The sequence below is a fragment of the Entelurus aequoreus genome, linkage group LG11 (genome assembly GCF_033978785.1).
Source record: "Entelurus aequoreus isolate RoL-2023_Sb linkage group LG11, RoL_Eaeq_v1.1, whole genome shotgun sequence".
Classification (NCBI taxonomy): domain Eukaryota; kingdom Metazoa; phylum Chordata; class Actinopteri; order Syngnathiformes; family Syngnathidae; genus Entelurus; species Entelurus aequoreus.
The window spans coordinates 3,829,511-3,847,506 of record NC_084741.1 but is presented as its reverse complement, the minus strand read 5'-3'; the positions used below and the strand labels follow the sequence as shown (position 1 = coordinate 3,847,506).

The following is a 17,996-nucleotide window of genomic DNA, read 5'->3' as shown; positions in this document are numbered from 1 at the left end:
ACGACAGCAAAAACTTACTGCGTCCACTAAGTACATCCGTACATGACATGACGATCAACAATGTCCATACAAAGAAGGATAGCAACAACTTAAATAGCCTTGCTTGCTAACACAAAGCAGGTGCGGGGAAGAGCGCTCAAAGGAAGACATGAAACTGCTACAGGAAAACACCCAACAAAACAGGAAGGGCCACCAAAATAACAGCGCAAGACAAAAACTAAAGCACTACACAGGAAAACACCAACAAACTCAAAATAAGGCACGACGACCTGGTGGAGTTTCATTTTTTAACGTTTTCTGCTGGTGGTGTGCCTCCGGAATTTTTCATGAAAAAAACGTGCCTTGCTTAAAAAAAGGTTGAAACACAAAGCTCTGCATAACATGTAATGGTGGTCAAAATGTAGCATGGATTATGTTTTACAGAACAGGATGCGCCGTTTTGGGGGCGGTCTTATTCACGTGGCTCACCTTCGACAGCGTCTTCTCCCCGTCATCTTTGTTGTAGCGGTGTAGCGTGCAAGGACGGGAGTGGAAGAAGTGTCAAAAGATGGCGCTAACTGTTTTAATGACATTCAGACTTTACTTCAATCAATAACGGAGCAGCATCTCCTCATCCGTGGCTCACTAGTGCAACAACAACGTGAAAAACCGTCCGACCGGAACTCTCTATTAACTAAAGTTCCTTGGGTGAATAATGTAAACTCACTACACCAGTATGTTTTAGTGCTTTCATGGCGAGTTTACTGACAGATATAAGTAAGAACTTTACACTACTTTATATTAGAAATGGCAACAGCGGAGGATGAATGTCACATAACAAGAAGATAGAGACAAAGAAGAAGCTTATCGACTACGGACTACAAAGGCGAACGCGCACAGAATTTCAGGACTTATGCAGATCCCAAATACGCATCAGCAGGTACCAGAAGGTAAGAGCAGTTGTTTTTGCATAATATTGCGAAACAGAACGCCAGATAATATGTCTTACCTTATACACACACCATAATAATACTCTTATGTTGAAGCATAGTACAATCCATCAAGTGGTGCGTCTTCATAGCTTACCAAAGTCGTACTAAAACATTTTGATAGATTTTAGAAGCGCCGTGTATAATGTTCTATATTTTCAATGGAACATATAAAATGTTGGTGTTGTTTCCTTGAGTCATATTGCAGTCTACACATATCTCTTATGTGTGACTGCCATCAGATTGCAGTCTACACGTATCTCTTATGTTTGACTGCCATCTACTGGTCACACTTATCATTTCACCATGTACCAAATAAAATGGGTTCGAGGTCGGTAAGCACAACCAAAATTATTCCGTACATTAGGCGCAGTTTCGAGAAAATGAAAGGATTTTAAGTGCGCCTTATAGTCCCAAAAATACGGTACTGTAGTTAGAATAGAATAGAATGGACTTTATTGTCATTATATTTGCATATAACGAGATTAAGGACTCCAACTTAAGGTGCGGTAGTGGGAACAAATATGGGGTAAAAATAAATAGAATTACACAACAAGTAATAAAGAAAAAACTAACAATTGAAATAAACAGACTACTATCCAATAAAAATAATAAGCAATCCTGTACAATATACAAAACACTATAGAAATACAAAATACTGTACAATATACAGAACAAGACAACAGTACCGGAGTAATAAATAACAATCAGTGTCGGACGTATTGCACTGGAAGGGTAATATTGCACAGTAGGGTATTAGGGTAGGATATTGTATAGGGGTGAATTATTATTATACGTTAGATATACAGTATTTATAGTTTGTGCATGTGTGATGATGATGTTGTGTTACTTAGACTTAGACTGTCATTCAAATTTGAACTTTACAGTACAGATAAGAACGAAATTCTGTTGCATTAGCTCGTTGTAGTGCAGGACAAAAGAGCAATAAGGTGCAGGGTGTTTGCGTTTACAAAATAAGGTGCAGATATAAATAGATTACTGTACAGAAAAATCTATTGCACTTTTGCATATGCATCCACGTTTATGGATATATGTTATATTGTCTTCATAGTTACATATACTGTTTATATATCCCAGGGGTCGGCAACCCGCGGCTCCGGAGTCGAATGCGGCTCTTTGACCACTCTGATGCGGCTCAGCTGCATACTTGCCGACCCTCCGGATTTGACCACTCTGATGCGGCTCGTTTATATATACCAGGGGTCGGCAACCCGCGGCTCCGGAGCCGCATGCGGCTCTTTGACCACTCTGATGTGGCTCAGCTGCATACTTGCCAACCCTCCGGATTTGACCACTCTGATGCGCCTCGTTTATATCAATCAATCAATCAATCAATGTTTATTTATATAGCCCTAAATCACAAGTGTCTCAAAGGGCTGTACAAGCCACAACGACATCCTCGGTACAGAGCCCACATACGGGCAAGGAAAAACTCACCCCAGTGGGACGTCGGTGAATGACTATGAGAAACCTTGGAGAGGACCGCATATGTGGGTAACCCCCCCCCTCTAGGGGAGACCGAAAGCAACGGATGTCGAGTGGGTCTGACATAACATTGTGAAAGTCCAGTCCACAGTGGATCCAACACATCAGCGGGAGTCCATATATATATACCAGGGGTAGGCAACCTGCGGCTCCGGAGCCGCATGCGGCTCTTTGACCACTCTGATGCGGCTCAGCTGCATACTTGCCAACCCTCCGGATTGGACCACTCTGATGCGGCTCGTTTATATATACCAGGGGTCGGCAACCCGCGGCTCCGGAGCCGCATGCAGCTCTTTGACCACTCTGATGCGGCTCAGCTGCATACTTGCCAACCCTCCGGATTGGACCACTCTGATGCGGCTCGTTTATATATACCAGGGGTCGGCAGCCCAGGGCTTGCGTCAATCCCAATTATTCATGAGTCGCTTGGTGTTGAACAGCAGACTTCTCATGGGACTATGCATGGCAGGGGCGTCCTTTTCCCTGAGTCAAGCCTAAGCTGACCGCATACCTCCTGGCTTGCTACTTGGGGGCCCAACAGGGGTCTTTCCTCCTCATGAACAGCCACTGGCTGCCTCTTTCGGCTGCCTCCGATGCAGCTTTGATGGCTATACGCAGGCGCTGGCCTCAGACTCCCAGGTCTACAAGCAATTTGGTGGTAGATCTTGCCACAAAGCCTCTGCAGCCCACCTCCACTGGACTGACCTCGGTGTTCCAGCCACGATGTTGTGCTTCAGCTGCAAGCTCGGCATAGCGTTGGTGTTTTCGCTCATAAGCCTCATCCACTGAGTCCTCCCAGGGTACTGTGAAGAGTTAGGGATACATGGGATTCTGGGTATTTGTTCTGTTGTGTTTATGTTGTGTTACGGTGCAGATGTTCTCCCGAAATGTGTTTGTCATTCTTGTTTGGTGTGGGTTCACAGTGTGGCGCATATTAGCAAGAGTGTTGAAGTTGTTTATATCGCCACCGTCAGTGTGACCTGTATGGCTGTGGACCAAGTATGCCTTGCCGTCACGTACGTGTGCATGCAGAAGCTGCATTCAACATGTACCTGGACTGGCACGCCGTATGTACAGGTTGGAGAGGGCGTTAAATGCTGTGCCATCACGGCACGCCCTTATTATTGTAGTTTAGGTAAAAATCAGTAGACATCCGAGAGAGACGTAGACCTGAATTTCGGGGTCTTCCGGTAAAATCGGGGGGTTGGCAAGTATGACGCTGTCAAGCGCCATTCATATAAAACAGACATAAAATGTTCATATTAAGGTGCGGGCCGCGTGAGGCCCCTGGTTTATACAAAGCACAAAGCAAAAAAAACTTTGTATGCAGTGTTATTTCATTTAAAATTTCAAAAGAGTTTTGTGGCTCCCATTGTTTTCTTTAATTAGTGAAACTGGTCAAAATGGCTCTTTGAGTGGTAAAGGTTGCCGACCCCTGATATATACTGTCACTGCATCGCAACACTGATATTGTCTTATTGGAAGTTTCACCACCTTTTACTGACGATGACACAATTCAACTTTGGTCCCACGACTCCATTCTCAGACGCACCGTGCACAGTGGTCGGAGGTCCTGGGTCTCCCCTGTTGGTCCAGGTGTGCGACGTAAACAAGGATTACGTCTTCCTCACCTGGCAGCCGCCCAGCGCCGATGGAACGTCGCCCGTGGAAGGCTACAACATTGAGAGGTGAGAATAGTGCACGTTGTGTTTAGAGATGTCCGATAATATCGGTCTGCCGATATTATCGGCCGATAAATGCGTTAAAATATAATATCGGAAATTATCGGTATCAGTTTTTTATTATCAGTATCGTTTTGTTTTTTTGTTTTTTTTTATTAAATCCACATAAAAAACACAAGATACACTTACAATTAGTGCACCAACCCAAAAAACCTCCCTCCCCCATTTACACTCATTCACACAAAAGGGTTGTTTCTTTCTGTTATTAATATTCTGGTTCCTACATTATATATCAATATATATCAATACAGTCTGCAAGGGATACAGTCCGTAAGCACACATGATTGTGCGTGCTGCTGGTCCACTAATAATACTAAACTTTAACAGTTAATTTGACAAATTTTCATTAATTACTAGTTTCTATGTAACTGTTTATATATTGTTTTACTTTCTTTTTTATTCAAGAAAATGTTTTTAATTTATTTATCTTATTTTATTTGATTCATTTTTTTAAAAAGTACCTTATCTTCACCATACCTGGTTGTCCAAATTAGGCATAATAATGTGTTAATTCCACGACTGTATATATCGGTTGATATCGGTATCGGTTGATATCGGTATCGGTAATTAAAGAGTTGGACAATATCGGCATATCGGATATCGGCAAAAAGCCATTATCGGACATCCCTAGTTGTGTTCTGTTCTCGTGTCTTTATAAGCGAGGAGTTAGAGGTGGGAATCTTTGGCCACCTCACGGTTTGATTACGATTACGATTCAGGAGCTATGATTCGATTCAAAATCGAATATTCATGCTTAGGGATGATGTTTGATAAGAAATTATCGAGTTCGAGCCTATTATCGAATCCTCTTATCGAACCGATTCCTTATCGATTCTCTTATCGAGTCCAGATAGGTTGTTGTATATGGAAAAAAACACACAATATTTGGTTTAACAAAAGCTCACTTTTATTATATAAGAAAACAATTTAATCTAATAAATAAATAAATATTGACCGTTACCCCCCTAAAAAAATAAAATAAAATAAATAAATATTGACTGTTGTTACCCAAAGTATATTAAGTGGGATTTTTCAGAAAAACAAATATATACAGTAACACAAAAACAAGCTGTCTCTGTGATCACTATAGGTGTATAAATAATAATATAGTGTTAAATAAAATCAGTCTCTTGGGCACAAAACTGAAAATAATACAGCTTTCCAAAAAGTGCACTTCTGCTGCTATTTGACATAACTGTTTGTTATGATGCTTTGACATTTTTGCACTTTATTTCTTTATTGACAGAAAATTCTATGAAGAGAAAAGTTGTTTGCAAATGTGGATACAATGCTAAAAAAATTAAAAGTTAAAGCTAAAAAAAGAAATACACTTTGAGTTAACATTATTTCCTTATATGGGGAAAGATGTTATGAGCTAGGGAATATAACAACTACACTACCCAGCATGCAACGGGAGTGACGAGCATGCGCGGTAGCCCCGAAACGTGTTGTTGCATATCGTCACCCGGCAGCTAAGAATGAGCACGCTGTGAAAGTAAACGTCAAGAACTCAGCCAACACGCCTCGTCTGCATTATTTATAATTAGACAGACAACACATCTACAGTGTGATTTTGTTTTGTTTACAAGGAAAGAAAAACGAAAGTTAAAAAAGGGAGATGTCATATATGTATGTGCTGCGGTTGCCTTAAGAACGTTGCGCCAGCTGCCGTAAAGGAGGTGCGTTGCTAGCCTGGTTGCTATGTTTCCGGTTGGTTGTAAAAGTGTTCTTCATGTGTTTGTACCCTGCTCAAATCTCTCAGTAAAGGTATTCATTGGATTATACCTTTTGTTTTGAACTTTATTACACCTTGGAGCGCTTTTTCCCGTCCATTTTTTTCCTGCTTTCGCTATCTGCGCCTAATGACTGAGCTACGTGACGCCATTTCTTGTGATGTCCCACGGAGCATTTCTGGTCGGGACGGGATTCGTTCCCAGGGATTCGAATAAAGAACCAACTATTTTTCTTTACTATAGTGGTCTCGATAACGGGTACCGGTTCTCAAAAAGGGATTCGAGTCCGAGGACTCGGTTCTTTTCTTATCGAACAACCGAGAAAACCGGTTTCGAGTATCATCCCTATTCATGCATCTTTAATTCTTGTACATTGATGCAGTTTTACATTTCTTTTCATTTCAGTAAATAAGCGTTTATCACTTGCAACTCTACAAAAACAGTGCATTTGTAATGAGAAATATTTAAATGAGCTCCCACATTTATGACATTAATGCGAATGAGAGCAAAACTGGAACATAAGAGCCTTATATTAAATCAGCTGGTCGCATCTCTTAGTGAGGTGGCTCGCTGCAGTCAGCCACATTTGAGAACTGTCTGCATTACTTTATTTACAATTAACAAATCCATTATCGATTTTTAACGTTTACTAATAGATTTTAAAATCGTCCATGTCCGAATTGCGATGCATCTAAAAATTTATTATTTCCCCCACCTTTACTCGTAGTACAGTTTACCGTGTCGCACAAAAGTAAGCACACTCACATATCATCAATCATGTTATTATTTTTCTCAAAGGACAATGTATGTATGTATGTACAGTGTATAAATGTACCGTATTTCCTTGAATTGCCGCCGGGAATATAGTATTCGCCTGCCTAGAATTACAGCCGGGTCAAACTCGTTTCGCAAAATAATTAGCGCATGCTTGGCACTTCCGCCGGGTCAAATATGAGTCATTAAATGACTTCCGCCTCCTGGTGGTAGGGGGCGCTAGTGATCCTTCTTGCGACTGCTGGTACTGCAGAAGACCGGTGCTGCAGAAGAAGACAACACGCAGCAAGAGTGAGCAGCCATTGTTTGCTTGCACTTTTACCATGGAGGATTACATATCTAAAATAAAACAGTTTTCTAAACTGGACTTTCAATCGAAGCAGGAGGTAATACTTAAAGGAAGATCTCCATCGAGACAGAGAGACTTTTAAAACTGAAGAAAGATAAGGAAGACTTCTATAGGAGCTGCGCATGGACTCATTTATACTTAAAGGTAAGACCATAATAAAGTTTTTTTTATTAAATATGTTTTTCATGATAAGGTAAGCGCCGGAGTGAGAAGAGGTTTTAAAATAATTAGCGCATGCTTGCCAATCCCGCATGCTTTTGGTAAACGCAGGAGTGAGAATAGGTTTTAAATTAATTAGCGCCCCGGCGGCTATTCAAGGAAATACGGTATGTATTGTTTGTATGTATGTATGTATGTAAAGTACAGGCCAAAAGTTTGGACACACCTTCTCATTCAATGCGTTTTCTTTATTTTCATGACTATTTACATTGTAGATTGTCACTGAAGGCATCAAAACTATGACACTAACTATGAAGTATCCTACACTTCTCTTTTGTAAAGTAAATCTGAACAGCCTATATGGGCATCTACATCAACTACATGATTTGCTAAAAAAGCTGAACAGGACAAAAAAAAAAGAAAAAAAAAAAGTGATTTTTATTTTATTTTATTTGTGGCGGACGTAATTCTTTCGTGGCGGGCCGCCACAAATAAATGAATGTGTGGGAAACACTGGTAATAGACCCGCTCATCTGCAGTGCGCCTTATAATCCGGTGCGCCCTATGGTCTGTACTTCTACATTTGTCGAGATATGAAGCATTCCTGCGTTCCATCAACATTTCAAAACATTTCTAAAGCATTTCATTACAGCTTTTCTACATATTTCTACATTCATTTTACTTTTCAACATATCACTCTACCTCAGGGGTCTCAAACTCAATTTGCCTGGGGGCCACTGGATGCAGAGTCTGGGTGATGCTGGGCCGCAAGAAAAGATTTCTTAAAAAAAATTATTTTTAAATGTTTTTATTTTTATTTTCAACACAAAATATAAATGAAGAAAATGAGAATTAAGTTAATAAATCAGTTATAAGTAGGGATGTCCGATAATGGCTTTTTGCCGATATCCGATATGCCGATATTGTCCAACTCTTTAATTACCGATACCGATATCAACCGATACCGATATCAACCGATATATACAGTCGTGGAATTAACACATTATTATGCCTAATTTGGACAACCAGGTATGGTGAAGATAAGGTACTTTTTTAAAAAATGAATCAAATAAAATAAGATAAATAAATTAAAAACATTTTCTTGAATAAAAAATTAAGTAAAACAATATAAAAACAGTTACATACAAACTAGTAATTAATGAAAATTTGTAAAATTAACTGTTAAAGGTTAGTATTATTAGTGGACCAGCAGCACGCACAATCATGTGTGCTTACGGACTGTATCCCTTGCAGACTGTATTGATATATATTGATATATAATGTAGGAACCAGAATATTAATAACAGAAAGAAACAACCCTTTTGTGTGAATGAGTGTAAATGGGGGAGGGAGGTTTTTTGGGTTGGTGCACTAATTGTAAGTATATCTTGTGTTTTTTATGTGGATTTAATTAAAAAAAAAAAAAAAACCCGATACTGATAATAAAAAAAAACCGATACCGATAATTTCCGATATTACATTTTAACGCATTTATCGGCCGATAATATCGGCAGACCGATATTATCGGACATCTCTAGTTATAAGTAATAACAAGAGAGGATAAGTCTAGCAAAACTCCTAGCTATTATGGACAGCACCTCCCACTCACTACACTCAGACCTTGCGGAGAGAATGAGCACGTTCAGTGGAAGGCTCAGACTCCCAAAATGCAACACGGAACGACACAGGAAGTCTTTCATACCGACAGCCATCAGACTGTATAATGCATAATTTCCTTGACTGCACTTAAATGTAGAGTATATGTAGAATATATTTATATTATTTATATATTATACATACACTACCGTTCAAAAGTTTGGGGTCACCCAAACAATTTTGTGGAATAGCCTTCATTTCTAAGAACAAGAATAGACTGTCGAGTTTCAGATGAAAGTTCTCTTTTTCTGGCCATTTTGAGCGTTTAATTGACCCCACAAATGTGATGCTCCAGAAACTCAATCTGCTCAAATGAAGGTCAGTTTTGTAGCTTCTGTAACGAGCTAAACTGTTTTCAGATGTGTGAACATGATTGCACAAGGGTTTTCTAATCATCAATTAGCCTTCTGAGCCAATGAGCAAACACATTGTACAATTAGAACACTGGAGTGATAGTTGCTGGAAATGGGCCTCTATACACCTATGTAGATATTGCACCAAAAAGCAGACATTTGCAGCTAGAATAGTCATTTACCACATTAGCAATGTATAGAGTGTATTTCTTTCAAGTTAAGACTAGTTTAAAGTTATCTTCATTGAAAAGTACAGTGCTTTTCCTTCAAAAATAAGGACATTTCAATGTGACCCCAAACTTTTGAACGGTAGTGTATAATATATATATTATATTATTTATTGTTATTCTTGTCTACTGTGAGCGAACTGTGGTGCTGAATTTCCCCCAGGGATCAATAAAGTACTTTCAATTCTATTCTCTAACAATAATAATTGGATTTCTTCAGTCAGCAACAATGTATACACATACACATAATGTGCAACCCGGTTTCCCTGGTATTCTGCATACTCCTCAGCATGTCTAGTTGTATAATGACGTTTTAAATTGTATTTCTTGTGCACCGCAACTTTCTCTGTGCAAATAAGACACTACAAGGCTACAAGGAATCTACCATGATTGGTAGATTCCTTGTAGAACCGGAAGAGTTAGGGCTACAAGGAATTCTGGGTATTTGTTCTGTCGTGTTTATGTTGTGTTACAGTGCGGATGTTCTCCCAAAATGTGTTTGTCATTCTCGTTTGGTGTGGGTTCACATTGTGGCGCATATTTGTAACATTGATAAAGTTTTTTTTTATACGGCCACCCTCAGTGTGACATGTATGGCTGTTGACTAAGTATGCGTTGCAGTCACTTACGTGTGACTGTTGGAGCCGCATATAACATGTGACTGTGCAGGCACATTGCTTGTATGGAGAAAAAGTGGACGCCAAACCTCGTGTCTTCAATATTGTTGTCCTCAGTATTATTGACGGTTGAAAATCGTCACACAGCGAAGTCAAGCGCCATTCTCGCAAAACTCGCGGGCCGCACTAACATTAAAGGCCTACTGAAATGAATTTTTTTTATTTAAACGAGGATAGCAGATCCATTCTATGTGTCATACTTGATCATTTTGCGATATTGCCATATTTTTGCTGAAAGGATTTAGTAGAGAACAACGACGATAAAGTTTGCAACTTTTGGTCTCTGATATAAAAAAAAACTTGCCCCTACCGGAAGTAGCGTGACGTTGTCAGTTGTTCACTCCCTCATACTTTCATATTGTTTTCAACGCAGCTAGAGCTATTCGGACCATTACCCCATTAATTTGAGTGAGGATGAAAGATTCGTGGACGAGGAACGTTAGAGTGACGGACTAGAATGCAGTGAAATACATATTTTTTTTCGCTCTGACCTTAACTTAGGTACAAGATGGCTCATTGGATTCCACACTCTCTCCTTTTTCTATTGTGGATCACGGATTTGTATTTTTTAACCCCCCCCCCCCCTAGAGGGGGGGGGTTACCCACATATGCGGTCCTCTCCAAGGTTTCTCATAGTCATTCACCGACGTCCCACTGGGGTGAGTTTTTCCTTGCCCGTATGTGGGCTCTGTACCGAGGATGTCGTTGTGGCTTGTACAGCCCTTTGAGACACTTGTGATTTAGGGCTATATAAATAAACATTGATTGATTGATTGAACCACCTCGGATACTATATCCTCTTGAAAATGAGAGTCGAGAATGCGAAATGGACATTCAGTGCCTTTTATCTCCACGACAATACATCGACGAAGCTCATGCTAAGAGCTAATGTGATAGCATCTGTCTCAAATGCAGACAGAAACAAAATAAATAAATCACTGACTGGAAGGATAGACAGAAGATCAACAATACTATTAAACCATGTACATGTAACTACACGGTTAATAGATCTCAACCTGGCAAAGCTTAACAATGCTGTTGCTAACGACGCTAAGGCTGACTTAGCAACCGGAGCTCACAGAGTTATGATAAAAACATTAGCGCTCCACCTACGCCAACCAGCCCTCATCTGCCCAGCTCATCAACACCCGTGCTCACCTGCGTTCCAGCGATCGACGGCGCGACGAAGGACTTCACCCGATCATCCGTGCGGTGGCCGGTTAGCATCGGCTAGCGCAGGGGTCGGCAACCCGCGGCTCTAGAGCCGCATGCGGCTCTTTAGCGCCGCCCTAGTGGCTCTCTGAAGCTTTTTCAAAAATGTATGAAAAATGGAAAAAGATGAGGGGGAAAAACAATTATTTTTGTTTTAATATGGTTTCTGTAGGAGGACAAACATGACACAAACCTCCCTAATTGTTATAAAGCACACTGTTCATTTCATTTTCATTCTATTTTCGCACCGGATTATAAGGCGCATTAAAGGGGTCTGTATTTTTCGGATTATAAATCACAGTTTTTTTCATAGTTTGGCCGGGCGTGCGATTTATACTCTGGAGCGATTTATGTGTGAAATTATTAACACATTAGCGTAAAATATCAAATAATATTATTTAGCTCATTCACGTAAGAGACTAGGCGTATATCAGCAATCGTCACACGCATACGTCAACCAATATTTAGCGATTAGGGGTGACAGATTGTTTGGTAAACGTATAGCATGTTCTATATGTTATAGTTATTTGAATGACTCTTACCATAATATGTTACGTTAACATACCAGGCACGTTCTCAGTTGGTTATTTATGCCTCATATAACGTACACTTATTCAGCCTGTTGTTCACTATTCTTTATTTAGTTTAAATTGCCTTTCAAATGTCTATTCTTGGTGTTGGATTTTATCAAATACATTTCCCCAAAAAATGCGACTTATACTCCAGTGCAGGGGACGGCAACCCGCGGCTCTTTAGCGCCGCCCTAGTGGCTCTCTGAAGCTTTTTCAAAAATGTATGAAAAATGGAAAAAGATGAGGGGGAAAAAAAAATATTTTTGTTTTAATATGGTTTGTGTAGGAGGACAAACATGACACAAACCTCCCTAATTGTTATAAAGCACACTGTTTATATTAAACATGCTTCACTGATTCGAGTATTTGGCGAGCGCCGTTTTGTCCTACTAATTTTGCCGGTCCTTGAACTCACCTTAGTTTGTTTACATGTATAACTTTCTCGGACTTTCTAGGACGTGTTTTCACTTTTATGCCACTTCTTTTTCTGTCTCATTTTGTCCGCCAAACTTTTAACGTTGTGCGTGAGTGCACAAAGGTGAGTTTTGTTGATGTTATTGACTTGTGTGGAGTGCTAATCAAACATATTTGGTCACTGCATGACTGCAAGCTAATCGATGCTAACATGCTATTTAGCCTAGCTATATGTACATATTGCATCATTATGCCTCATTTGTAGCTATATTTGAGCTCATTTAGTTTCCTTTAAGTCATCTCAATTCAATGTATATCTCATGACACACTATCTGTATGTAATATGGCTTCTAATTTGTTGCGGCTCCAGACAGATTTGTTTTTGTATTTTTGGTCCAATATGGCTCTTTCAACATTTTGGGTTGCCGACCCCTCGGCTAGCGCGTCTGCTATCCGAATGAGTAATTCTTGTTGTGTTGCTACAGCCAGCCGCTATACACCAATCCCCCCTACAACGTTCTTCTTTGCAGCCTCCATTGTTCATTAAACCAATTGCAAAAGATTCACCAACACAGATGTCCAGAATACTGTGGAATTATGAAATGAAAACAGAGCTTTTTTGTATTGTATTCAATGGGGAAGGCATACCTCTGTTCCCCGGGCTACGTCACGTGCATACGTCATCCTCCGAAGGCTTTTTCAACCGGAAGTGTGGCGGGAAATTTAAAATGGCACTTTGTAAGTTAACCTGGCCGTATTGGCATGTGTTGCAATGTTAATATTTCATCATTGATATATAAACTATCAGACTGCGTGGTCGCTAGTAGTGGCTTTCAGTAGGCCTTTAAACGTTCGTATTAAGGTGGGGGCCGCACAGTAACGTCTCTTGCGGGCCGCATGTTTGAGACCCCTGCTCTAACTCAAATGTGTATTTCTGATTCCGCAAGTTTACAAAAGAAATATTCAAACAGAACGTCATCTCGACCCGCCTGCTGCGTAAAGCGCTAATTGATTATCTGTGTAAATAGATGAAATTGAGGATGGCAGCACGCAGGTGTGATGAATGGCTGGCCTGATAATTACCAGCCTTCTACATGCTGGAATCAGACTCCTGTTGAAAGGCAGGACTCACAGTGCAACAATTAATCACGCTGTACTCATTTGTCTGTTCTTAACAATGTGTATGTTTACGCATCTTGCATATCTTTGTAACATTGCCGGCGTGTGAGGAAAGACAACATTCTACTGTATGGCAGCCAGTTCCCTAGCAACAGCGTTATCGTTTGCTAACTCCTCTCATCCCTCTTTGTTTGTCACAATGCGGCAACAGATTGTTGTTGAAGTTTTCTTATCTGGGTCCCCCACATTTATCTTTGAAAATACGTTTTTAATGCATTTTGGAGGCACACTGGAGGTTATTATGGGTCTTAATGGGGTATTTACTGCTTTAGATGTGTTGTGCAGCCTGGCATACTTTACTGTTGCTTTGCAAAGTACAGCTCCTGGAGGCTTCTATCTGTCCACATGTGAAAGAGTGTTCTCACAACTCTTCTGTTTTTTATTTCTTTTTTGTTTTTTTTAGATGTGACCTCAGTCAAGGCCAGTGGGTGCGATGCAACGAGCATCTTCAGAAAATGTGCCATTATCCGGTGTTTGGGCTAAAAGAAGGAGCGAGGTATCAGTTTAGAGTCCGGGCTGTCAACCGGGCCGGTGAGGGCCGCCCCTCTAAGGCTACTGACCCTGTTGTCACCGAGGACCCCCTGGAACATACCCGGACTACAGGTAAAACAGTTTTGACACATTAAACATCTATTGTACAGAATATGACTATGTTATAATTTAAACACTTGACTGTTAACTTAGTTGAGCATGTTTGCTCAATTTGTCTGCTTGAGACCCACATTTAAAATGTTTTATTTCCCTTAGGAAACTTAACAAGATCATATACAGCAATGCCTTGGTTTTTGTAATCCGTTTCAAAGGGTTAGACCAGGGGTTTCTAATCCTTTTCGACCTAAACGCCCAACTTTTCCATTTCAGAGGTGCCTGAAAGCCACTCAAATATTAACATCGAATCAGTAATCTTGATTGATTGATCATTATATCTATCTTTTACAGTTTAAAAATGCCAAAAATGGTCAAAGAAAATCCCTCCCCAGGAGTGAGTTCCACAATTCCCGGAAAGAGCCAAAATGAGAAAAATGTCAAAAATACCCACGGAAAGACTCACAGGCGACCTGGGAAGAAAAGGCAAAAACAGGCCAAAATGTGAAAAAAATGCCGAAAATGGTCAAAATTCCCTTCCCGGGAGTCAGTAGAGCCAAAATGAGAAAAATGTCAAAAAATACCAGGCGACCCGGGAAGAAAAAGGCAAAAACAGGCCAAAATATGAAAAAATGACAACCATGGTAAAAAAAATTCCCTCCCCGGGAGTCAGTTCCACAAGTTCTGGGAAGAGCCAAAATGAGAAAAATGTCAAAAAATACCAGGCGACCCGGGAAGAAAAAGGCAAAAACAGGCCAAAATATGAAAAAATTACAACAATGGTAAAAATCCCCTCAGTTCCACAAGTTCTGGGAAGAGCCAAAATGAGAAAAATGTCAAAAATACCCCCGGGATGACTTACAGGCGACCTTGGAAGAAAATGCAAAAACAGGCCAAAATGTGAAAAAAAATGGCTAAAATGGTCAAAATTCACTCCCCAGGAGTCAGTTCCACAAGTCCCGGGTAGAGCCAAAATGAGAAAAATTTCAAAAAATACCAGGCGACCCGAGAAGAAAAAGGCAAAAACAGGCCAAAATATGAAAAAATTACAACAATGGTAAAAATTCCCTCCCCGGGAGTCAGTTCCACAAGTTGTGGGAAGAGCCAAAATGAGAAAAATGTCCAAAAAAAATACCAGGCGACCCGGGAAGAAAAAGGCAAAAACAGGCCAAAATATGAAAAAATGACAACAATCCTAAAAAAAAATTCCCTCCCCGGGAGTCAGTTCCACAAGTTCAGGGAAGAGCCAAAATGAGAAAAATGTCAAAAAATACCAGGCGACCCGGGAAGAAAAAGGCAAAAACAGGCCAAAATATGAAAAAATTACAACAATGGTAAAAATCCCCTCAGTTCCACAAGTTCTGGGAAGAGCCAAAATGAGAAAAATGTCAAAAATACCCCCGGGATGACTTACAGGCGACCTTGGAAGAATAGGCAAAAACAGGCCAAAATGTGAAAAAAAAATGGTAAAAATTCCCTCCCCAGGAGTCAGTTCCACAAGTCCTGGGTAGAGCCAAAATGAGAAAAATTTCAAAAAATACCAGGCGACCCGAGAAGAAAAAGGCAAAAACAGGCCAAAATATGAAAAAATGACGACAATCCTAAAAAAAAATTCCCTTCCCGGGAGTCAGTTCCACAAGTTCTGGGAAGAGCCAAAATGAGAAAAATGTCAAAAATACCCAGGGGATGACTCACAAGCGACCTGGGAAGAAAAGGCGAAAACAGGCCAAAATGTGAAAAAAATGCCGAAAATTGTCAGTCAGTTCCACAAGTCCCGGGCAGAGCCAAAATTTGAAAAATGTCAAAAAATACCAGGCGACCCGGGTAGAAAAAGGCAAAAACAAGCCAAATTTTTAAAAAATGACAAAAATGATAAAAATTCCCTCCCCGGGAGTCAGTTCCACAAGTTTTGGGAAGAGCCAAAATTTGAAAAATGTCAAAAAATACCAGGCGACCCGGGAAGAAAAAGGCAAAAACAGGCCAAAATATGAAAAAATGACAACTATGGTGAAAAAAAATTCCCTCCCCGGGAGTCAGTTCCACAAGTCCCGGGTAGAGACTAAATTAGAAAAATGTCAAAAAAATACCAGGCGACCTGGGAGAAAAAGGCAAAAACAGGCCAAATTATGAAAAAATGACAACAATGGTAAAAATTCCCTCCCCGGGAGTCAGTTCCACAAGTTCTGGGAAGAGCCAAAATGACAAAAATGTCCAAAAAAACCCCCCAGGCATGACTCACAGGGGGGCCGGGAAGAAAAAGGCAAAAACAGGCCAAAATGTGGAAAAATTATTTTTAACACTTAAAGCTTAGGCTTGGGTTAGGCTGATTACAAAAGTACTAATCACAAATTCTGCAAAAGAAGGGACACATAAAAACGTATGAAAAATGTACTTTCATAAATTACGCAGTGCTAAAATGAATATATTAAATATATACTGTTGATACAATTAAAGTTCAAATGAAATGCTAACCCTAACCCTAACCCTAACCCGGGCAGAGCCAAAATTTGAAAAATGTCAAAAAATACCAAGCGACCCGGGTACAAAAAGGCAAAAACAAGCCACATTTTTAAAAAATTACAAAAATGCTAAAAATTCCCTCCCCAGGAGTCAGTTCCACAAGTTCTGGGAAGAGCCAAAATTTGAAAAAAATGTCAAAAAATATCAGGCGACCCGGGAAGAAAAAGGCAAAAACAGGCCAAAATATGAAAAAATGACAACCATGGTAAAAAAATTCCCTCCCCGGGAGTCAGTTCCACAAGTTCTGGGAAGAGCCAAAATGAGAAAAATGTCCAAAAAAAAAACCCAGGCATGACTCACAGGGGGGCCGGGAAGAAAAAGGCAAAAACAGGCCAAAATGTGGAAAAATTATTTTTAACACTTAAAGCTTAGGCTTGGGTTAGGCTGATTACAAAAGTACTAATCACAAATTCTGCAAAAGAAGGGACACATAAAAACGTATGAAAAATGTACTTTCATAAATTACGCAGTGCTAAAATGAATATATTAAATATATACTGTTGATACAATTAAAGTTCAAATGAAAATACAACTTCACCACTTTAGTAATTTTTTGTACTTAGGAAACTTCTCTGTGATTTTAGTTCCAGACTTCTTCCGTTTGTTTGATGTTGTCATGACTGCCACACGTGCCACACCGCTGCAGACCACACCTGAGACGGGCGGCCCTCTAGGGGGCACTCGCGGCCCAACAGGCGTCGGACTCGGGATACACAACGACCAAATCTACGGCAAAACAAAGCACTTTTTCCCATTGAAAATAATGTAAATCCATAAATCAGTTTTATATAGAATAATGATAATATTATGTGCATAAAACAATCTGAATTAAATGTAATGATCAATTTAATTATTAATCTACTATCACTTGTACACTGCAAAAAGTCAGTGTTCAAAAACAAGAAAAAAAAATACAAAAATTAGGGGTATTTTATTTGAACTAAGCAAAATTATCTGCCAATAGAACAAGAAAATTCGGCTTGTCAAGACTTTCCAAAACAAGTCAAATTAGCTAACTTCAATGAACCCAAAAATACCTTAAAATAAGTAAATTCTCACTAATAACAAGTGCACTTTTCTTGGTAGAAAAACAAAAAAGAGACCTTTTTGCTCAATATGTTGAAAAATATTCTTAAATGAAGTAAATGCTAGTGCCATTATCTTGACATAATGATATGCGCTCTGCATCATGATGTTTTTTTTCATGCTTGAAGTAAGAAATGATGACTTTAAAAAAGTAGTTTTCTACTTGTGAGTGTTGATGACACAGCTTTGCAACACTTGATATTCTAGTTTCAAGCATGTTTTACTCAATATAGCTCATCAAATCTCAGCAACAAGCTGTAATATCTTACTGAGATCATTTAAAA

General features: G+C 39.7%; 1 protein-coding gene across 3 annotated transcripts in view; it reads left to right on the top strand.

Moving 5' to 3' along the window:
* The window catches only part of myom3 (myomesin 3), a 248,962-nt gene that overhangs the window by 90,242 nt on the left and 140,724 nt on the right, over positions 1–17,996 (top strand). For all 3 annotated transcript variants that reach the window (XM_062062305.1, XM_062062303.1, XM_062062304.1), the window contains exons 10-11: positions 4,021–4,162; positions 13,925–14,124. In XM_062062305.1, coding sequence (XP_061918289.1) covers positions 4,021–4,162; positions 13,925–14,124 — 342 coding nt within the window. The remainder of the gene's footprint in view (positions 1–4,020; positions 4,163–13,924; positions 14,125–17,996) is intronic.